This window comes from Sminthopsis crassicaudata, chromosome 1, assembly GCF_048593235.1.
Source record: "Sminthopsis crassicaudata isolate SCR6 chromosome 1, ASM4859323v1, whole genome shotgun sequence".
NCBI classification, from domain to species: Eukaryota; Metazoa; Chordata; class Mammalia; order Dasyuromorphia; family Dasyuridae; genus Sminthopsis; species Sminthopsis crassicaudata.
The window spans coordinates 696,346,485-696,367,936 of NC_133617.1; the positions used below are offsets into that span (position 1 = coordinate 696,346,485).

At 51.9% G+C, this 21,452-nt stretch overlaps 1 protein-coding gene and 1 long non-coding RNA gene across 11 annotated transcripts; one reads left to right on the forward strand and one right to left on the reverse strand.

Annotated features, from left to right (window-relative positions):
• The first annotated feature begins 866 nt into the window (after positions 1 to 866).
• GATA2 (GATA binding protein 2) lies at positions 867 to 19,836 on the forward strand. 7 transcript variants are annotated; one of them, XM_074283751.1, is made up of 6 exons: positions 867 to 1,498; positions 10,730 to 11,186; positions 12,029 to 12,649; positions 14,498 to 14,643; positions 17,237 to 17,362; positions 18,121 to 19,836. In XM_074283751.1, the coding sequence occupies exons 2-6, from the start codon at positions 10,958 to 10,960 to the stop codon at positions 18,418 to 18,420; spliced, it is 1,422 nt and encodes a 473-aa protein (XP_074139852.1). In that variant the 5' UTR covers positions 867 to 1,498; positions 10,730 to 10,957; the 3' UTR covers positions 18,421 to 19,836. The 7 variants fall into 7 exon arrangements, with proteins under 7 accessions (XP_074139852.1, XP_074139848.1, XP_074139850.1 ...); XM_074283747.1 differs by having other exon boundaries at positions 1,152 to 1,498; positions 14,465 to 14,643; XM_074283749.1 differs by lacking the exon at positions 867 to 1,498 and adding an exon at positions 4,565 to 4,692 and having other exon boundaries at positions 14,465 to 14,643.
• LOC141551747 (uncharacterized) lies at positions 5,628 to 9,481 on the reverse strand. Of its 4 annotated transcripts, XR_012484947.1 has the most exons (5): positions 9,130 to 9,481; positions 8,549 to 8,623; positions 8,085 to 8,247; positions 7,443 to 7,581; positions 5,628 to 7,106 (listed from the first exon to the last, which is right to left on the reverse strand). It is a non-coding gene; the product is annotated as an uncharacterized LOC141551747 (long non-coding RNA). The 4 variants fall into 4 exon arrangements; XR_012484946.1 differs by having other exon boundaries at positions 8,549 to 9,476; XR_012484949.1 differs by lacking the exons at positions 8,085 to 8,247; positions 8,549 to 8,623; positions 9,130 to 9,481 and adding an exon at positions 7,699 to 8,071.
• Positions 19,837 to 21,452: the final 1,616 nt, after the last annotated feature.

The window sequence follows — 21,452 nt, forward strand, 5'->3', positions numbered from 1 at the left end:
AGTCGCCTCGTCCTTATCCCTCTCCCTAACACTCAACCCGTCAACCCCTTGCCTAACACAAAACAACTTTTGACAAATAGCATCGTTCCCGCCCCCAACTTTCACTAAGTAATCTATCGTTTCTATGCTCATCCTTCACCTCCTCTCCTCAGGTGAGGGTCCCCACACTGTTAGCTAACTGAAGCGGTGTGGGGAGGGTTGCCCCCACTTGATCCAAACTCATTGGCCCACCGAAAAGAATCCGAGTGAGTTTTACGTGAAAGTGTCTGTATGAAGCGGTGTCTGAATTATGCCCATGGGTCTAAGGGTATGACTACATCACTGACACAATGTCGCCATTTCTGCGTATTTGTGTCAGTGTGTCTCTGGGTTTTTGTGTGGCTGTGTGTGCGTGCTTGTGTTATCATTTAGGTGCGTATGTGGGTCTGTGGAAAGTGTGTGTTCAGGAATATGAGGTGTCTTTGTGAGTGTGAATGAATGTCCGTGAAGCTGTGGAGAGACTGCATTTGTATACATATTTACACACCCATGTCTCCTTAGGTTTGATGACACGAGAATGTTTGTGATCAGATAGATGTGTGTACGGATACTCGTGTTCCTGGGCATCTATGCCTCTACGTGTGTGCAAACTTCACTGAGATTGTGCGTGTCCAGAGGGCTCTCTCCCCCAACAAAGTCTGGATGTGACAGATTCTCTGGTGGGGGGAGCAGGGCAGAGCCCGACCGCTGGAACGGGCAGATTCTGGAAAGGCTTTCGTTACCGAGGGCAATTGGAAACTGAGCCTCTGCCCCCCTCCCTTCCAATTCCCCTCCCCGCCCCCTCAAAGTGGGGTCGAAATAAATAGAAAGAAGCAGAGGCGCGGGCCAAGGGAAGGGGAAAGTGGAGCGAGCAGGGTCAGCTCGCCTTCTGCGGAGCTTGGAGTCTCTGGCTTGCTCGCTCCCTGGCTCTCCCACCGGGTCTGTCTGTCTCTCTTTCTCCTCCTCCGTTGTTGCTATAATATCAATTCATTTTTAAATATGAAAGTCAAGTCGCGTAGCCTGTGACAGAGCCCGATAACAAAAGGTGCACGAGGCGGACAATGCGGCGGGCTTGTAGCGAGATCGTCCTCATGCAAATGAAGGCGGCGAGCCGGGCGCGCTCATTGTGTACATAAACACGCGCCGACTCCCGCGCCGCGCCGTCCAGGGGAGACGGACTGAGAGAAAAGCAGCCGGGAGCATTTCTGCCAGTTTGCAACACACTCCCCTGGCAACCCCTCTGCTGGCCGGGTGGCGCCTTTCCCCGTACAGCCGCCCGCCAGCAGCCCGCCGCAGCATCTCGGCAACCTCGGCGCTCGGGGCTCCTACCCCCGGCGCTTCCTGGGAACCGGCCGCGGCCGACAGGGACCCAGGGGAGCAACGGGAGGCCCCTGGAGAGGGAGTACGAGCCAGCAACCTCGGCCGAGAAGCCCCGCAAAGGGAACTCCGCACAACGCCGGCCTGAGCGCCCAGGCAAGAGGTAGGACAACCGAGTTCTGAGCTCAGGCGAAGGAGAGCTGCGCTTTGGGGACATTGGGAGCTCAGGGGTGGCGCTAGTTAAAGGACAGGTGTGCAGAAGACGCGGGTTGCGGCTGGCTCTGCTTCGGGAGCTCGGGGCGTTTGCTGCAAGCTTCAGGGCTTCTGGGAGCCGCGGAGAGCCCAGGCCCGGTGTGCTTAAGGGCCCCTGAGCCCCGCAGCCCGCGTTGTTTCCGGGCTGAGATCGCGCGGGGTGGGAGTGAAGGGGGGTAGGAGACAGGACAGCTTGGGAACTGGAGGCTTCCGTTCCCGAAAGCCAAGGTTGGAGGAGCCACACATTCCTGAAACGGCGCCCAAATTCTGGGACGGGGACCCCAGGAGGAAGGGATGAAGTGGGAGGGGGGAGGCCAAGAAGATCCGGCCTAGTTTTTAGCTGTCTGAGGTAGAGATTCCCCTTCCCCCGGAGTCTTTTTTTTTTCTTCCTGAAACACTGTACTAGATTCCGATTAAATAAATATGATGTTGGATGGCCCGGAACTCTCGGTGTGCCCGGCCTTGTCTTCTGCGCAGGGATTTAGAATCTGTGCCCGTGGGCCCTTTCCCAGCACAATTCTCTCAGGCCCTGGCCGGCCCGTGGTTCCGATTCCAAAAAAGTAAGGATCGGGGAAGAGCTAAGGGCTCGAGCTAGAGGCAAAATAAAGTGCCCGGACTGCGGAACCAAAGCGAGAGGGGAAGCCCTCGGGTCGAACGGGTAGCAAGGAGTCAGCAGGCGGGGACCAGAGGTATGCGGGGAATGGGCCTCTCGGGAGCAAATTTTTCCTCGGATTATTTAGCTAGGGAGGGCTGGATGCGGGTGTCTAGAGGGGATGCGTGGATAGGTTGGGACACCTATTCCGCACTCAGGCCGTCGGCTGAGGTCTTGTCGATTCACTCCAGTAGAGAGAGTCTCACTCCTACACGGCCCCAGTCTGGGAGCTGTCAGGGGCTGCGATCTCTTGTCTCCTTGGGGAGATTGGGGATAGGGTGAATAAAAGGTTTGGATCCAGTGGATCTTACTATATCCTCTTTGTGACCCATTGAGGGAGGACCAAGGCCTTCACTGAGGCTGCCTGCCTCCCTCCATTGGAGTACCCCTCTACCGGCCCCCTCCCTCTTTTGTCCCATCTCCTTCTCAAAGCCCTCCTCCCCCTCCGTGTGGCTGCGACAGTGCAGTCCTCGGGAGCCCAGGCCCTCCTGGTTGCTGGCTCTCCTTGCACCTGCCGGGCCTGGGTCCCGTGCGCTGGCTTATTCGGCTTTGCATGACTTAACCCCGTTCGTTCCTTTCTGCCTTCTCCCGCTGCACCCGGCGGCTCCTTTCAGGCCACTAGCCTCTGGGGGCTCTTTCCCCCCTCCCTCTCTTTTATTCTTCATTGCTGTGGGGTGCGACGGGAGGGAGCGAAGAGTTAGGTCTCCCCCTTCTCAGTCGGGCGCCTGAGCCGGAATCCGTTTAGAGGGGATTTCAATAAGAATGAGAGCAGCTCGGGACTTGAGGTAGAAACTGCCAGAGAGGAAAAAACTGCGACCCAAGTTTGTGTCTTGATTAAGGAGGATTTATTAGAGATGTATTGTTTGCCCGTGCCAACCCACCCGGTGATATTCGATGGCGGGACCTGATGGGCACATCTGGAGAGGCCCACTGGAATCGAGGTAGTCCCCACATACCTGCTGATCCAAGGCCCCACTGTTTCTCGTCTTAACCCTGGCAAGCGTTGGAGTGGTAAATTGACCCTGAAAGCCAAGGTGCTAGAATCAATTCAGCCTCTGAGGACAGGAGCCTTAGGATCCCTCAAAAGTAGTCTTCTTTGGGAAACGCGGGGCTATAGCTCCTACACCCAGCCCTCAAGGCCAGGGGGAGCCGCCACTTTCCCGGAACAGCTGGGAATTCGTTGCATCGGAAAAAACGAATTCTCCTGTGACCAGAAACATCTGGCGATTCGCTCCAGTCCCTATTGTTACCAGGGGCCCAGTCTGCCGGGTGGGGGGTTAACGCTAGCCTTCAATAACATCAATATCGGGCTCCGGATAATCGAAAAGGTTACAGACCAGACTCTATCGATGTCCTGGCCCTAAGTGAATAATTATGAGGCGAAAACAGTAAGGAGATTTTGCTGCTGAAGCTGCCAGGCTCTAAGTTTGGGGAGCCTCGCTTGGTCCTGCATTTGCAGAACTCAGCGCTATCGGTTAAGGGAGGGGGGGAAGCTAACCAGGGGACTCGGGCAAGAGAGAGACACTCACAAGCAGGCCTCTGGGCCGAGCCTCCACGGCTGGACACTGTTACATTCGCCTGATTGACAAATTGCAAACAAATTGCAGGTTAGCGAAACGTATTTACAAGTTGTCAAGGCGAATTCAAGGCTCGGGCCCCCATTGGGCCAAGAGAAGAGATCGAGACAGGGAAGAGTACAACCACCGTGGCTGGGGAAAAGAGTCTAGGCTAAGGGATTAACAGAGTCCAGACCTGCAGACTCTCCATCCCCCACCCACCCACCCCCTCAGTCAGATTTGAACAGGGTGAATTGCAGATGATTTATTTGACCCTTTTAAATAGCTTAAATGGGGTCTTTGCGGTTGAGAGGGAACTGTCATTTTATAACCCTATTAGTGGCCATTAGTGGTGTCCCTGGCTTACAGCCTTGGGCAAGGGCGGGAACCCCAACTCTAAGAGGGAGCCCAGAACAGCACATCTGCAAGGGAGGGAGCAACTGGGTCCATGCTGTAAGAAAGCCGAGGGACTGTCCTCATTGCTGCAGAGAAAGTTTGAGGTGGCCCAGTGTTTGGGCCTTGGTTAGTGGCAGTGGAGACTAACCAGGGCCACGGATATCCATCACTGAACTCTGAGGGCATAAAGAGGGTGGGGGAGTTAAGGAGAAAAGATCGAGCTTGGTCCTTACTGGACTGAGAAGAGGGGGCAGCTTGAAATCAACCCGGAAGAGAGCCCGAGAGAACGTAGGTATCTGACGCCAGTTATACGTGCTTCTTTCTGTTCCTGGAGAGCCCGGGTGACTGGGAACCTGCGGGTAGAGGCAGTTCGGGAGAACGGGGAGGCCCTGCAGAGCTGCTGGTATTTACATCTCCGCGCAGCCCGCGTCCACCCGAGGTCCTCTGCCTCTCCCTTCCTGTTGCGCCCCCAGCAGGTTCGGGCTGCGTGGAAACCTAGCCGTGAGTATAGGGACTAACCACGCTGTCAAAGGACGAGGGGTGAGGTTGGGAGGAGGGCGGAAGATCCGCAGATACTGGTGAGAACTGCCCAAACTTCGTGGTGAATATAGAATCATCTTCAAGGTCTGTCAGGGCTAATAAAATTCCCTTTTCGTTCTCTCTCTCTCTCTCTCTCTCTCTCTCTCTCTCTCTCTCTCTCTCTCTCTCTCTCTCTCTCTCTCTCTCTCTCTCTCTCTCTCTCTCTCTGTCTCTCTCTCTCTCTCTGTCTCTCTGTCTCTCTGTCTCTCTCTTTCTCCCCCTCTGTCTCTCTCTTTCTCCCCCTCTGTCTCTCTCTTCCCGTCTCGGTTTGATTGCAGCACCAATTAGCTGCCCATAGGAAAAGGCGAGAAGAATAGGGTTACAAAGGGAGGAAAAACTTATGGTCCCATTGGGGCTGCCTCAGGATGAGTGAAGTTTAAACAAAGAGCAAAGTGGCCGGGGTTGGGAGCTGAACAATGCGTCTTCATTCCCGGGAACGAAGCAGAGCTGGGCTGGCCAGGACCGCTGCATGGGCTGAGCCAGGACTGAGCTGGGGGAGGGCGCTCTCCTTACAGCGTTGTGGCCAACGCCGAGTCGCTCTGTCCCAGGCTAGGTGAGCCGAGCCCCGTACGGAGGACTGCGAGTTCCCAGAGCGGGGTTCTTTCGCTTCTTAGGGTGGAGACCATCAGGAATAGTTTATTTTTTGGTGCAGGGAAGGGACGGTTTATTGGTCCTCTAGATCGCAAAGATAGGAGTTTAAAATCTTTCTCAAGTGTCAGTAAAAACCTTCAATTAAAGAAAAGGCTTGGATCTCTGGGAGTTTATGAGAGCATGTGAGTACATACCCAGGTTCATGCCACGTAGAAGAGTGAAAACACAACGGTTATTTACACATATTGCCTGTTTCTTCAAGTAACTTTGTTAAAGATATTTTTATTCTTTAAATTCAATACCAGATGTCCCCTTTCAGCTTTAATCCTGCCAGTAAGTGCTTTGCTACTTGAGTCCTGTTTCCCTTTAACGAATGTGATCGCCCTTGTCAATCAAATCAAAGACAGACCCGGCTGTCCAATTTCAAACACCTTTCAAAGCGCTCTTCTCTTCCCCCAAAATAGGAAAACATGATTAGAACAAGTTCCCTGACCAAAGGAAGCAGGAAGCTCATCTCTACCTTGGTACCTCCTAAAAGCCAGTTCTCCAGCACCCTACTGCCCATGCTAAATGCAGTGCAGTGCGGTGCTGGCTCTAGTTCCTTCTACCTGGAGGATTTAATTTAATTTCTAATCAGCGCTCGTGCATTCAGTCAGATTTCCAGCTCTCTTGGCTCGATTTCTCTCTCACACACCTAACCGAAGCTTATTAGCGGGACTTTCGGTTTACCTTATTATTCAGGAAGCATTTCTAACCCTAAGCCTACCAAGCCTAACCCGCATACAACGCAGGACTCAACCACAATTTAGAGACAGGTTGAAGTTTCAAAGGGGACAGTCATTTTGTCTCTGGTACCACTTCAGGGTCTCTCCGACCCTTAATCTTTATGAATTTAGGAAGAGGGGCTTAGTTTTCTCCAAGGGCATATCCGGGTCCCAGACCTGGGGAGGGCTGAGGCCCGCACTGCAGGCTGTGGGGACCGGGGTTCCTGTAGCGAGGCGCCAGCCATGACGGAAAGTGTTTAAGCAGCCGTGTTCTCCGGCAGCCTGTGGGTCCGTAAAGAGTCAAGGGCCGGCTATTTTCCGTTCGGTTGAGCGAGGTAATTAAATTCGATCCCCCTGTCTCCCCCCTTATTTGTGAGCCTCTAGAGAGGACCGCTCCGGGAAGGGTGATAACGACGACACCACGAACTGGTTAGACTGAATTTGACAGCAGGGAATCCGGTGTCATTTATAATAACCGAGAGAACAATATGGATTTTTAAAATTGGAACTCTGATGTTGGTTATAAAAACGTGATTATGATTTTTGATGACAAAAACAGTAGATTGTAGTGATTCTAAAAGTATATACATTTGAGAATTTGGGGAAATAATTGTAGATTTTCTGCCTCGAAGCCTAAGCAGTAGCTAGGAACCTGGCTGTCTCCTCTCCCCCCTTTTCACCAGCCTGAGTCACATCCCAATAATGAGATTGCACCTATGCACTTTGGAGAGATCTTTAGCTTCCCAGTTTGGGGAAAGCAAGAAAGCATTGCTCACCTTGCATTTGGAGGATTTTTCAGAGGAACAAAAAAGGAAAGGGGGCGGGGGTGGCCGGGGAAGATGCTAGCGGGCAAGAGACTGGAGGCTTCAATCAAAACAATCCTATTCTATTCTCTTTTCTGTGGGGATTTTTTTCTCCTGGGCCCAAGAGGTGGAGGACTCGACCAGATTCTTATTCCAGGACGCTACTTTTCCTTCTTTTCTGGGATAAATTAAGAAAAAGAAAATAGGAGAAAGAAACAAAAATCATCTCTTGGGGAGTGGAGGGGGGCTCGGTTTTTTTTTTTTTTTTAATCACCTGCGGAAAGTAAGGTTGCAAGTTCTCGGAGAAGCCCCAGTGCTGGCCCCCTGGAGCCACGGCAGTTAGAATTTGCAACAAAAACTTTCCCCAGAAGGCGCCAGCGTCACTCTAAGAGGAAAAATAATTTCAAACAACTCTCCCCCCCGCCCCAGCTTTTTGCCCGGCCGCCCGCTGCGCGACCTCTTGGGCTCTGACCCCGGGGGCCGCAGCCTAAGACCGCCCGAAAACGTGTCCCACCTACTGGCGCCGGGTTTCTCCGCCTCAGACCAGTTTTCGGTTCCCGGAGCAAGAAGCCAGGGACTGGGGATGGCTCGGGCTGAGTTCCTCTTGCTTCTCCCAACCTTCCGGATCATTTTCTACCTCCCGGATAAAACAGCTATGGGGAGCAAGATTTGAAGGAGGCCGATGGAAAAGGCAATCAGGCACGAAATGTTTTTACCTTTCCGTTGCTCTTACTGCCTTTCCTCTCCCTCCCCTTCCCACTGCATCCCACCTCCGGACCCCGGGAATCGTGGCTGCTGTTTCTTTCTCGGCATCCACGCCTTCAGGGACTTGCGGCGCGTCTCGGTCGGCCTGGTCCCCAACTCACCCGCGCTCTCCTCTGCTGACCTTCGGTCCTAGGGCCAGCTGGGGCTGAGGCCGCCAGCGGCGATCGGCGAACGAGAAGGAGAGCACTGGGCTAAGGAAGGGGATCAGAGAGGGGGGAGGAATCTACGACCCATGGTAGAGCCCAGGCTGCCCAGCTCCATCTTGCATCTTTTCTTGCAGAGATTCCCTCCCCTCACCCTACCTGGACAGACAAACAAACCTAGCGGGGAAAGCGAATTGCAGAAAGGAAAGTGGGACAAATGTTGGTGTCACGCGCCTCCGCCTCCTTACCACGGGAGAGGTCGGAACCCGGCCCCTTGGGGCCCTGGTAGGGGGTGAAGTGTTCTTGGAAGTTCGGTGCAGCCCCGGGGAGCCCGGACGGTTGGTCCCGGGTGCAGAGGGGGTGAGAGGGCTGAGGGTCTTTTCCTTCTCGGATTATTAAAAAGTTCATTTCCTGGCGAATCAGGTGACGTCAGGGGCCCGGCGTCTCAGTGGCGGGGCCGCCCGGCCGGGAGAAGCCGCCTCCAGTTACCCAATTACGGACTGTCAATCCTGCGGCCGCCCCCTCCCCTACCCTCCCCCTTTCTCCTCCCCCTCCCCCTCCTCCCCTAACCCTTGGAGAAGGCTAGAGGAGCCCGGCCCCGAGACCCGCTCCGCCACACAAAGCCGTCCCCCCTCCCCCGAGACCTAGCTACCCTGTCCCCGACCATCCTTCCTCTTAGAACTCCCTTCTCCAGCAGCCACCCTGTGCCTACCTAGAACTTGATTTGAGCAGGGCCTCCTGCTTCTGCTGTTAAAGATGCGGGTTTCACGTTCTTGGAATTTATATCCTGCGGAGAGGATCTTTCTACTTAAGTAAATTTCAGCAAATAACTCAAAAGAAAGTAGGAACCTCTTATTTCCCGCTCGGGTTCTGCCAGGCACCTGTTTTCTGGGTGTTTGTCAAGTAGAGGTCACTTAGTCTCCAGAACCCTTCACTTTTACCCCCCAATCCTGGCTCCCACTCTCTCTCTCCGGATATTTGCACCCTTCATTCTGCTGATAAATTGCTTGGGAAGCGAAATGGCCCTAAGAACTCTCCTCTTCCTCTCAGATAGTGGAAGTTTTAAGAGCAGGGGTCGTCCTCCTTAACCAGTCTTGCAAGCGGATGGTGGTAATGGGTGTTTAATCTATTTTCAACAAAAATTTTGCCCCGTGATGACAGTTCCCATGGTCACGTCTAAACTCCAACTTACACTGAGGGAAAAACGCAAACAAAATACCACCCATGCGGGATATACACCCAAAACCCTGGTCCCCGTTTCCACTAGGGTGGGTAGGCTTATCTGCTATAGACCTGTTACAGGAGCTTGGAGTCTTTAGCCTGAACTCAGGGAGGAGGGTAAAAGAAAATGCCAATGTGCGGAGAGATGCCCTTGCTAGGTAATTGGCAAAATTAGGGTTAGAGAAGAAATGAATCCAGAAGTACTTAGGTCCTCCCCTTAATGCACTTTTCCTGGGGACTGGATACGCCTCTAGGCCCTGGGGCAAGACGACCGTTTGGCCCCCCAGGAAATACCGCCCCAGCCCAGCCCAACCCAGCCCGGCCGGCGTCTCCCTCCCCGCCAGTCGCCAGGGGCTGGCCTGCTGGCCTGCCTTCGGGTCTGCGAAATCTGGGCCTTGTAGGTGGGTACACCCTCTTAAAAAAAACACACACAACAAAACTCGTCGCTTGGCCAGGTCCACCTTGAGGCCCACAGCGATTCAGTGCACCAAACCAAGCCACAACTACCCAAGGGCAACATTTGTTCCCGCCTTTCCCCCCACCCCAAGTTGCCCTGGTCATCACCCTCCCACCCCCTAGGCAGCAGCTGCTTTCACATGTCCCCCACCCCACCCTCTACGGCGCCTTAACCTGAGCGAAAGTGAAAGGGGGAGGGGAGTTAGGGGTATAGGGGAGGGGGAAAGTTTTGGAGGGCGGGTGGGGGAGGTCGAGCTCCTCTCCCTTTGGCGGGTTAGTCTCTCAAAGATATTTGGAGTAAATTAGAAGCTTGGAGTTTCTGGGGTCCAGCCAATGGCAGCTGGAGGCAGGGCAGCGGACGCCGCTGATTGGCTGGCTGGAGCTTCTTAGCCGTGCGCGTCCCCCTATGTCCACTGAAGGGAGTCCTGCTGGCGCCAGGGCCGCCGACGATGATGCTGTGGGGATGTTACAAAAAAGGCGAGAGTCAGTGGAGTTTGCTTTCTGAGTAAGAGCCTCTCTCCCTCCTCTCGGTCCAGCCTCCCCCTCCTCTCCTCTTCCTCCTCTTCGAGTTTACACTCTTTCCCCGGCGCTGGCCCCCTAGCCTTCTTCCCATAACCTGCCGTCCCGTCCTACCCCTCCACCCCCCACCAGCGCTTCGTTTACAGCTGGGATTAAATTCTCTCTGAGGCGCCACGGAAGGGTGGTTGGATCAGCTCTCCGGGCTTCCCCGTCTCCTTTCTGGCCTCGTCGGGGCACGATTTCTGGTTCTTGTCTAGTATTTTAAAGCTTATTTCTCCTTTTCCTTTCTTTCTCTTTCTCCCCATGTTAGTGCCGATCGAAGATATTTGAGCTTTTAAACTAAACTTCACTTTTCTTTCGCTTTAAGCCTTCATCCCAGGCGGGTCGGCGGACCCGACTTCCAAGTTTTTTTTTTTTTTTTTTTTTTTTTTTTTTTTTTTTGTTATTTTAATTTTTCCTGGGGCATCGCTTCTCATTTTTACAAAGTTAATTCTTAGGCTTGTCCCTCTTAGGGAAGGCCGGGATCTTGGACTGTACCTGAACAAGAAAAAAAAAAAATTGGTCGCTCCGGGAGGACTGAGGGATTTGCCTTGCCCGGCAACGGACTTGGGGAGAGAGTCTCTGTCCCTCAGCTATTGAGGGTTTTGGGCTCTAATCAGTGTCTCCTTCTCCACTCCCCCCACCCCCACCCTCGCAGGTGGTACGTGCGGGTTCTGGGCTCCAACCTCCACTCCGCGTCCAGATAAGAGGCAAAAACCACTTTTTACTCCGGCGCCCGAGACCTCGAAAGCAGCGGCAGCCCGGCTGACTCAGTTCTCAGCTTTGCTCGGGCCAGTTCTCCTGACCCTTCCACTCCTGTGATCGGGGACTCTCGGACCCCCCCAGAAGCGGCAAGAAGAGCCAAGAGTGGGGCCTTGAGGGCACCATGGAGGTGGCGCCGGACCAGCCGCGCTGGATGGCCCATCACGCCGTGCTCAACGCGCAGCATCCGGACTCGCACCACCCGGGCCTGGCGCACAACTACATGGAACCCGCGCAGCTGCTGCCCCCGGATGAAGTGGACGTGTTCTTCAATCATCTGGACTCCCAGGGCAACCCCTACTACGCCAACTCGGCCCATGCCCGAGCACGAGTCTCCTACAGCCAGGCGCACGGTAAATTCCTGAGGGGCCCGAGAGGCGAGGGCCAAGGGGAGAGGGGGGGGAGTAATGGTAGTGGTGTGTGAGTTCTGGGTGCGGAGTGTGAAAGTGACTCCGGCCAGCCGGCTTCCTAGTTGGTTTCACTGGCTGTGCTCTGGGAGAGAGGAAAAAGGGGAAGTAGATTTAACCCTAGAAAGACGGCGAAGGGGAGGGGGACATCGGGAAGGGGGGAGTGGAGAGGTGGGTGGGGACGCAGGGCGGCCGAGAAGCTGGGCATATAACTAGAAACTAGACACGTCCGTTTCCCGGATGTGAAATCAAAACGAATCGAAATCGCTAATAATTTTGGGGGCTGGGCGACCAGAGGGAGCATCGGGCAGGGCAGAGGTGGGGGAGAGGGACCTCTCTGTCACCTCCCTTGCCGCATCCCTCCGGTTGTCCTGGGCTCTGGGGAGGCTTTCTTGGGAGGGCAATTGTTGGGGGAGAGGTAGCGGTTTCAGTCTCCGACTTTCCTTCCCCTCTCAGTCTCCCACCCCCGCTTCCTCCAGCATATTGTCTCTCTCTCCCCGGTTAGTCTCGGATTAATAACTGAATTTCCTTCGAGGGCGGAGGGAGGGGAGCGTGTTTTTTGTGTGGTTTGTGTGTAGTTGTACTTCGGTGTGTGATCGGCGCAGAAGCCGGGTTTCTGCTGTTCTCTCCCCGCGCCTCTAAGCCCCAACTCCTCTTTTCCACTCCTTAATCCTGGGCTCTTTCTCACCTCCCCGGGCTTTCCCTGACTTGGTTTTTGGGGGCCTCGGGAGTCTCTTTGCACTGTCTGTGATTCCTGCCCCCATCGATGGCTGCCTCCCCCTCCACAGCGCGCCTGACCGGGAGCCAGATGTGCCGGCCTCACCTCCTACACAGCCCCGGGATCCCGTGGCTGGATAGCGGCAAAGCGGCGCTGTCGGCGGCTGCGGCCCACCACCACAACCCCTGGACCGTGAGTCCCTTCTCCAAGGCGCCCCTGCACCCGTCGGCAGCCGGAGGCCCGGGCACGCTCTCGGTGTACCCCGGCGGAGGCAGCGGCGCCAGCGGCGGCGGCTCGGTCTCCTCTCTCACGCCCGCTTCCCACTCCGGGTCGCACCTCTTCGGCTTCCCCCCGACCCCGCCCAAAGAGGTGTCCCCCGACCCCAGCGCCAGCAGCGCCGCCTCGCCCGCCTCCTCATCCGCGGGAGGGGTCCGGCCCGAGGACAAGGAGGGCGTCAAGTACCAAGTGAGCCTGTCTGACGGCTTGAAGATGGAGAGCGGCAGCCCCCTCCGAAGCAGCCTGGCCTCCATGAGCGGGCAGCCATCCACGCACCACCCCATTCCCACCTATCCGTCCTATGTGCCCGCTGCCCACGACTACAGCGGCAACCTCTTCCACCCCGGCGGCTTCCTGGGCGGCCCCGCCTCCAGCTTCACCCCCAAGCAGCGCAGTAAGGCCCGCTCCTGCTCAGGTAAGCTTTCTCTCCCCCAGCCTTCCCTGCCTCCCTGCCCCCACCCCTTCCCTAGCTGCAGGCAGCCCTGGCGCCGCCGGCTGGGGGGTGGAGATGGGGCATTTGGCGCCTGGAAGACTTTGCCTGGTTGGAGGTGCGGGGGAGACTCGGAGTTCTTTCGAAGCCGGCCTATAGCCTGGGCACACATGTTGTTTGGGATGAATAGTTAGGCAAAGTTTCAAATCAGACAGCCCCCAACATGCGCCTCGCTCATGAAACATAGTGTCCTGATATTCCAAAGGGTCGAGAAAAGCCATCTTCTAAAATCACCCCCCCCAAAACTGAAAGTGGCCTCCGGGGGAGCTGGGTAAAATGAAACACAATCCCAAGCCTTTCTTTTATCCCTGCCCTGGATAAGTCTCCAAGTTGTAATACTTTCGTTCTAAAGGAGACCGAGTAGCCCAATCTTCCAACACTTGACTCCATTCCAAGCCGAGATCCTCTCAGGACCTCCAAATCCCCAGTATGATCTCTTGTACCTGTGTACTCCGGGGGTCCTAAATTGTTTTTAAGTGAGTTCAGTTAAATGATCTCAGCACTGCCCGGGGTCTTTTGCAGAGTCCAGCCTTCACTTCCCCGGAAAGTCCCTTTTTAAAGCAATCAAATAACCAGGTCCTCATCCCAGTGGTATAGTCCGAGCTGTGTGGAACGAGCTGTGTGGAACACCCTGTGTCCCAGATCAGGTTATACCACCCGGTTCTCCCCTATAAGTCCCCGACTTGGGAGAAGTAACCACAATGAGCTTTAAAGAGATGTAACTTCCTGAGATCTCTCCTCTGGGCTCCTCTTTTTCCTTCTAAAAAGCCTTTTTAAGTTGGAGAGAAGGTAGCCATGGAGTTAGTTTTAAAAGTCTCTGGTTCTTGGACTAACCTATTGGACCCCGCATGCCTTGGGAAAAAATGCCCTTTTTGGATCCTACTATCAGTTTTATTTGCATAAACTGTATTTGAAGGAATTTCCTGGGGTCCAGATCTCAGCCCAATTGCACTGTCTCTTCCTTATAGCCTGATGAGGACTGAAGGTTTCCCTGAGTAATTCCACTGTTGGCAATCAGGCAAAATCTGGATTTTAGCTTCAGAGGGGCCCCATTTAGATGGTGATCATTTGGGAGTGTTTTGGGGAGGGGAGGTTTTAAAATTTTTATTTGGATTTAGGTGTTTTTGTTAATGGTCAAATTTAGGCTATTCCAAAACTGAATGGGTTTATATCTGTTCTGAATTTATGAGTTATTGGAGGTGACAAACTTCTAGTGTGGAGACTCCCTCTATTTTTGTAAGGGTGTGTGTGTCAACTAGTTAATGAGCATTGGTGATATATATTTTATCAATATCTTTATATAGATAGGATTCTTCCTAGAAAAAAAATCAAGGGAAATTAGTGTTGAGTTCAGAGCCACTGAAAGAGAAAGGTTTAAGGAAAAAGAAAATAAGAGTCATTGGAATAGAGAATCTGGAATAAATAGATGAGATGAAAGGAGAGGCAGGAGGGAAATGGACAGAGATGGAATGACTATATGTATATTTGGGAATGCTATTCTCAGATGGATTTATTTCTTTGAATGTCTAAAGGATTCCAATCTTGGGAAATTCGCTTTTTTGCTCTCCTTTCCCTTTTGGTCTCATACCTAAAGAGTACAGCATTTGATTTATGTTACCTTAAAGCTTAACTTGTAGGCAGGAACAATGCTGAGAGGTATCAGACTCCCCCTCCCACATCCTTGGGAAAGTTGGGATTAATGCCCTGGGGTAAAAAACTTTTGTGAATTTGTTTTTAAAGAAAGACACCCGGTGTCTCCGTGTTTCCATTTAGAAGGCAGAGAGTGTGTGAACTGCGGGGCCACAGCTACCCCACTCTGGAGAAGGGATGGCACCGGCCACTACCTGTGCAACGCCTGCGGTCTCTACCACAAAATGAATGGGCAAAACCGGCCGCTCATCAAGCCCAAACGGAGACTGGTAGGTGGCTACGTGTCTCTCTCTCTTTATTGCTGTAAGCTTGCGGAAGGATGGAGAGATTAGAAATGTTATGTGGGCAGGATCATGGGGAGGTCTGGAACCCGGGAAGGGCCAGGGTAAGGGTAGGTAGATCTGGCCTGCAGTTCACTATAGGGGAGTGCCAGGAGAAAGCAGAGCTGGTTAAGAATCCAAATTTGTTTTGCAAACTTAAAATTCAAATGTCGGAGATAATAATCAAGAAGTCATAGAATGAAAAGTTGGAATCTAAATCAATTCTGGCATTTTTTGCATATAAAGAAACCAAGCCCCAAATTGGTGAATGACTTGAACAAAGTCACACGTGGCAGAGCTGGATCTAAAATCAGGGCTTTTGGACTCTCCTGTCTCTACACCATATTAATCTCTCCTAGATCACAATTCCAATTAACTAAGAGCCAGAGGCTGAGAAAGCATTTAGTGGAAGAGCGGACAATATGGGGCTCATTTTAAAAGTATTTATCTAGCTGATTTCTAAGTATTCAGAGACGCTCTTCGGCCATGAAGGGGTTATTGTGACTAGCACACTCCCCCTATTACGTCCCAGTAGACTTCCATGGGTCCAACTACATGTCCTCTATTTCACTTTTAAAAATAGGGCCATGAAGCCGTTTTCTCTCATAGCCCAGGGCAGCCCTCACTCTGCTTCCCAACAGGGCACACAATTCCTGGTGCTTATTTAAAACACACACACTCCCAGGCAAACCCGAGCCACCAAAAAAACCTTCCCTTTATTATTTTTTCCATGGAGTCACCTATACTGTGTATTTTCATTTGAGTGATTTTTTTTTAAATGCCCTTTCTAAGCTCCTGGCCAGAGTTTCCTATCCGGACATCTGCAGGCTGAAGATAAGGAAACTTGGTGTATCTGTATCCGGACTCTGCAAGCTTTGAGAGTGTCTCTTAGGCTGGGCTTTGCCTCTTGCTGGGCTGTTTTGAAATTTCTAATACCCTCCGCTCTGCAAATAATGTGTAAAATGCTAAGAATAATAAATATATTTTTTTCAGGGAGATGTGATTTATGAGACCTAAATCGTTTTGCCGTTTTGGGGACATTTTCTTTCCCCCCTCCTGGATGGGAGGTTGGGGGGTGAAGGTGGGGGAGGGACCTAGGCCGGCTGTCCCGGACAGCTAGTCAGTCAGAATTCCAGCTATGCAGCTGCTTAATTAGCCACTTTTCCTCCTGAAAAGCAGAGGAAGGAGGGATCTGACTGTATGTCCCCTGCCAGTGTGTGAGTTCAGGATGAGGGCCCCGTGCGGGGCTGGGGCTGGGGCTGGGGCTGGGGTAGCCGGCCTACAGTGACAGTCAGGCTAATGGTGTTAAACAAGAAAAGCATTTGCAAATAAGCCCCCTGCTTCCCCGGCCTCCCGGCCCAGCAGCCTCTCCTGGAAGATTCCAGCCTGGTTCACTGAGAGGGGTTGGGGGAACTTGTTTTGTCAGTTTTTCTCCCGGCCTGTGGCTGGCTGGGAGATCGGGTGGGAGAAGATTTTGTTTTCAGAGTTGACAACTGGGGGAGCCCAGTCATATTCTTAACTCGGCTTTTCAGTTCAAATCTGAATTTCCAGAAGGGGAAACTTTTCCCGAGCCCCTCTGGTCCCCATTCCCCATACACATACCCTCAGGCTGGGGTGTGGCCCAGCAGCCATTTTCATATTCTCTTTTGGGAGGGGGTTGTCTCTGCTATTAATTGTTTTTGTCACCCACCCCCCTTTTCCCTCTGGTATGGTAAAATTTAAAGACCACAGACCTGGTATTTGAGAAGTTTGTGTTCCCATCCTAACACGGTTAACTGTTTTTCTAGTTGACCTTCTGCCGGTCACTCTAGGCTTGGGTTTTCTGGTCAGTTAAATGAGGAGGTTGGGTGTTCACTTCACTAATCTCTGAAATGCTTTGATTCTCTTGAGGAAGGTCAGCTGATGTTGTCCGCTAGTTTGGGGGACTGGGCCACCATCTGAAAATGTAAACTCACTGCAGAGGCTCAGCATCCTCTCCCCTCCCAATCCTTAATGTCATCTCAAGTTTACTGGGGTGGTTGAGGAGTAGAGGAGGCCCTAGGGCAGGCTCTATGTTTGTTACTGTGGAGTCTTTCTAGCTGTGTGGATGACATTTCTCTTCAGCTTTTGGAGGGTTAGAGGCAGGGCAGACTGTTTTATTAGGCCCATATGAAGGGTTAGGTGAGGAGGGGCCGGGGTACTGAAGGAAGGAGTTCAAGGGTCAGGATAGGATTGAGTCGGGATTGCCTGAATACGTTCTCCAAAGTTAGGGACTAGAAAAAGTATTTTAGTCCAAATAGGAGAAAGGGTGGGGGATCTGTGTCCCACCTGGGAACCACTCTGCTGAAAGTATACCATGTAATTTTGGACATTTCACCTTTCCGGGTCTTGACTGGCATAGGAGATTTGGTGAAATGATCTCACTTCCAGCTCTCAGAGTTTCTGAATAATTTTATATAATTCTAACTTTTCTCTTCCAGGATGGGGAGTTTGGATGAAAGTTTGAGGGCCAGGATAACTTGGCTCCCTCCCCCTCACTATCTATTCCTCTTCCTTCCCCCAGTCAGCAGCCAGGAGAGCTGGGACCTGTTGTGCCAATTGCCAGACAACCACTACCACCTTATGGCGCCGAAATGCTAACGGGGACCCCGTCTGCAACGCCTGTGGCCTCTACTACAAACTGCACAATGTGAGTGTGCCCCACCCCCGCCCGCCCCTTCCCCCTCCCCAGGGACCCCCGGCCTTTCTTTTCTGATGGAAGAGTGATGCTGTCTCCTAAGCCTGACAATGCTTGCCTCCTCCGCTTGGCTTGGGAAGCTGTCGGGAGGGATCCAGTCTCTGCGTTTTCCTCCTCCCCCAAGCCCTCCGCTCCAATGGCAAGAGATTGAGACCCGAGAAGCTTCCTACAGGCAGAATTACTGGTGGTCTGAAGGGCAAGCAGGCGGGCATCTGTGGTAATAGAGAGGGGACTGTTATTGTGCTTTGTAGAAAGGTCTAGGATCGAATCCCTGCTCTCCTGCTTTCCTGTGAGACTTGGAGCAAGTTAGTTTTCTCTTGCTGGATCTCAGGAAGTGATCTCTATAAAGCCCCTCTTGAAATCTAAGAAAAAATTCTTACAATTCAAAAACCGGCCTATTGGAAAGGATAAAGGTGATTGCAAAGTAGAGCTTTTCCCTCTCCCACATGAGAAGAGTAGAGCTTTGTGTTGGGGAGCAAGGGTAGTCCAGTTCCAGTCTGGTCCTTCCCTCCCCACCCCTGCTCCCCATCGAAGATCCATAACATTTCATGAGACGATAAGAACGGAGGAAAGAACCAAACTCACCCATCTTTACTGAGGATTTGGGATAGCGTGGGAGTGGGGAGGAAATTTAACCCACACCATCCCTCTACGGAGGGGCAAGGGATTTGCCTGGCCGAGCACAACATGATGGTGACATTACTCCACAGGTGAATCGGCCACTGACCATGAAGAAGGAGGGCATTCAGACCCGTAACCGGAAGATGTCTAACAAATCCAAGAAGAGTAAGAAGGGTGCTGAGTGCTTTGAGGAACTGTCCAAATGCATGCAGGAGAAGTCCTCCCCTTTCAGCGCAGCCGCCCTGGCCAGCCACATGGCCCCCATGGGCCACCTGCCCCCCTTCAGCCACTCGGGACACATCCTGCCCACACCCACTCCCATCCACCCTTCCTCGAGCATCTCTTTTGGACACCCCCACCCATCCAGCATGGTGACTGCCATGGGCTAAGAGCAACAGCCCAGGTTTGGGGGCCTCACCCAGGACATGGACAGACAGAAAGGATGGATGGACAGACCTCGATGTCAGGGTGGGAGTGGGGAGAGGCAGGGAGTAGGGCTCCAGAAGGGGCTTGAACTCTGGGTAGGGCAGCAATGGGCAGCCACCCCTCCCTCTCCCTCAGGGATAATAACCAAGACAACGTTGCCTGTGTCACTCCCACAGATGGGCCTGGCAGTCCTGGCTTGGGGCTCCCCAAAGCCTCCTCCCTCCCTCGTTCCCCACAGCCCTCCATGCCTGTCCTCCTCCCCCCTCTGGCCTCTCTGCTATTACTGTGAATCTCATAAACTGGTCTGAGATGGCTAGCCAGATTTCTGACTTGGACAATTGTTTGGGGGGAACAGGACAACTTAATACAAAGAAAAGGGGAAAAGAACCTTAATTGTTAGACAAACGAAGATGGAAAAAGGTATCAAAATAATTTATTTTGTTCTTGTTTTTAGCAAGGACTTGGGGATTTTGCAAGGGTCTCAGCCATTGATGCAAGAGCCCTTCCCCTCCTCTGACCCCCTCCATGTTCTGCACCCCCATGCACTTTGTGGGGAGGCAGTCTCAGTCGAAGAAAAATTGACCAACTGGAAACCTGCCTCATTTGATCAAGCAGCCCAGTCCATTAGCTTATGGGATGGGCTGGGCACTTTCAACTTCCTTCAAAGGGGGAAAAATCTGCTTCCCCAGGGGTGGCTGGGAGGTGGGTAGGTTAGGTTCTAATAGCCTCAGAAATGGGACCTCAGTTGGGTATAGAGAGCACTCACTGGTCTCTGGAGAGGAGTTCTGTTCTCCTTTCAGTCTAGGAGGTAATATTGGAGGGGAGAGAGTGGCACAGAGGAGATGAGAGGAAGACAGGGGAAGCGTGTCAGCTCAGCAGAGTTGGGGGCCACCGGGGAGGGTGAGACAATCACAAAATGGCCAGCACTGAGACTGAGGAGGGAAGGATGGGTCAGGGGCAAGAAACACCCTGAGGAGAGGGAGAGGAAAGGGAAGAGTTCCCCCAAGATCTGAGTTTTGTTGTTTTGGAAAGGAAAAGAGAGAAAAAAAAAATCCTCTAAAGAAGTCCTCCTCTGACTAGACATAAACCCCAATGTGGCCAGTGTGAAGTGTGTCCTCCTGCTGGTGGGAGCCATGCCCCTGCATCGGGGGGCAGGCCTAGCCCCATGTACATACTTAGCTATTCTGCTGACCCCTCCTTTCCTTCTCCACTACAATTGCCTCTCTTCTCCCCTCCCAGCTAGGGGATAGGAAACTGCATAAGCTTAACTCACCAATGAGTTGATCTTTATTTTGTTTTTTAATTTCTTTTTGGATCAAGCCAATTGTATATTATTGCAAAAGTCCTGCTAAGAAGGAAATAAAACTTAAGAAAATGGATGTACTTTCCTATTTTTTTTCCTAACTATGTAATTCGAAAGCATTAGCTACAACAGAGCAGAGAGCCAGGGACCGGAAGGGGAGAGAGAAGGCTTCCTGGCTTTGTTCCTGTTGGTCTGCTTGCTTTTCTCTGTCTTTGGGGTTTTCTGGTCTCTGTCTGGACAGGTAGCTGCACTTTGCAAAGAAGGGAATCCACAAGGCAACAGGGTCCAGTTGTGGTGATTCATCTCTGGGTGTGGGAGGATGGGGTTGACCTAGCCAGGGTATCCCAGGAGAGAAATCCTGGTACTGTGGGGAAGATGGCCCCTGGTCATGGAGGTGTCCTAGGCCAGGTTTTCTAGAATGGCTAATAATGTTAAGGATCTTATCCTGGACAAAGTGTTCTTTTGGATTGGTACTTCCCAGTGGTAGAAGGGAGATGCCCTCCTGAAGATGAGGGCAGATGAGCTGTTGCCCAGGTAGTGTCATGCTGAGCTACAAAATTGGTCCTGTGTTTGTCTGGATTCTTCCCATGGTACAGCTGTACATAATCTGTACGAGGTGGGGCTTGGGGTGGGTGGTGAGGGGCGGAGAAGATTTTGTCCTGATACAGTGATATATTGACAGAGTGCAATATAATCAGTCGCTACAGTGGGCACACCACAGTTGGGAGTAACTTATTTTGTACTTGTATCAGCATAAGAAAAAAAAATAAATCTGCAGTATTTTCTGTTTTTATTTTTTATTTTGCTTGTTTATTTTGGATTAGTGAACTAAGTTATTGTTAATTATGTACAACATTTATATATTGTCTGTAAAAAGTGTATGCTATCCTCATATTCCTTCAAAGTGAATACTGCTAAGAACAATAAAATCCTTTCTTTTTTTTTGTGAGATCAATGGGTCCATTTTGTGAGATCAGGTTGATCTCTCTTTCCCTGATGCCCCTGGGCCCTTTGGGCATTTGATTCTCATTTTTCCCATCTTGGACATGGGAGGTGAGTGAGTGGAAGAGATCATCTCTTCTTTCACTTAGCCCCTAAAACTTTAGTCATCCTATGGGTTGCCAAAGAAGCTGGAATTGACCAGAGAATGCTAGTTTGGTTGAGGGTGCAAAAAACCCTTAACTTCTCAAATTTTAATTCCTGGTTCTGGCATAGAACTCTCAAAGCTAGAATATTGAGGATACTGACTTCTAAAGGTTAAGCGATTTGCCCAAGTTCACACAAGCAGTGAAAAGGAAAAGTGTGATTTTAAGCCATTGACTTCAAACCCATTGCTCTTTCTGTTATAAGAGCTGTGTGATCCTGTGAATGTCATTTTTTTCTTCATCTCATTTTCCTCCTTATAATAGAAATGTAGTGTACACTATTACATAGGGATAATCTTTCATTTTCTCATTTTGTAGAATTGAAGGAAGAATTTTGTAAACCTTAGTTGACCAAGTTTAGATTTATACAAAAATCTAAATTGTTGGAGTTGGGTGAAGGGAAGAGAGAATAACTGGGAGGATCGAGGGGCTTAAACCCAACTAATACTGAAGGGGATTGTTAGCAACCAGGGAATAGGTAGGAAGGAACAAAATCAGAAAACATTGGCAATGGGTGGGTAAAAAGATGTTGATTTCAGACAACACT

Bases quoted from the DNA above. Each gene is read 5' to 3' on its own strand.
- GATA2 (XM_074283747.1), top strand. From the start codon at position 10,958: ATGGAGGTGGCGCCGGACCAGCCGCGCTGGATGGCCCATCACGCCGTG. The intron at 14,644-17,236 runs GTAGGTGGCTAC...TCCTTCCCCCAG, and splicing joins TCAAGCCCAAACGGAGACTG to TCAGCAGCCAGGAGAGCTGG. The intron at 17,363-18,120 runs GTGAGTGTGCCC...ATTACTCCACAG, and splicing joins TCTACTACAAACTGCACAAT to GTGAATCGGCCACTGACCAT.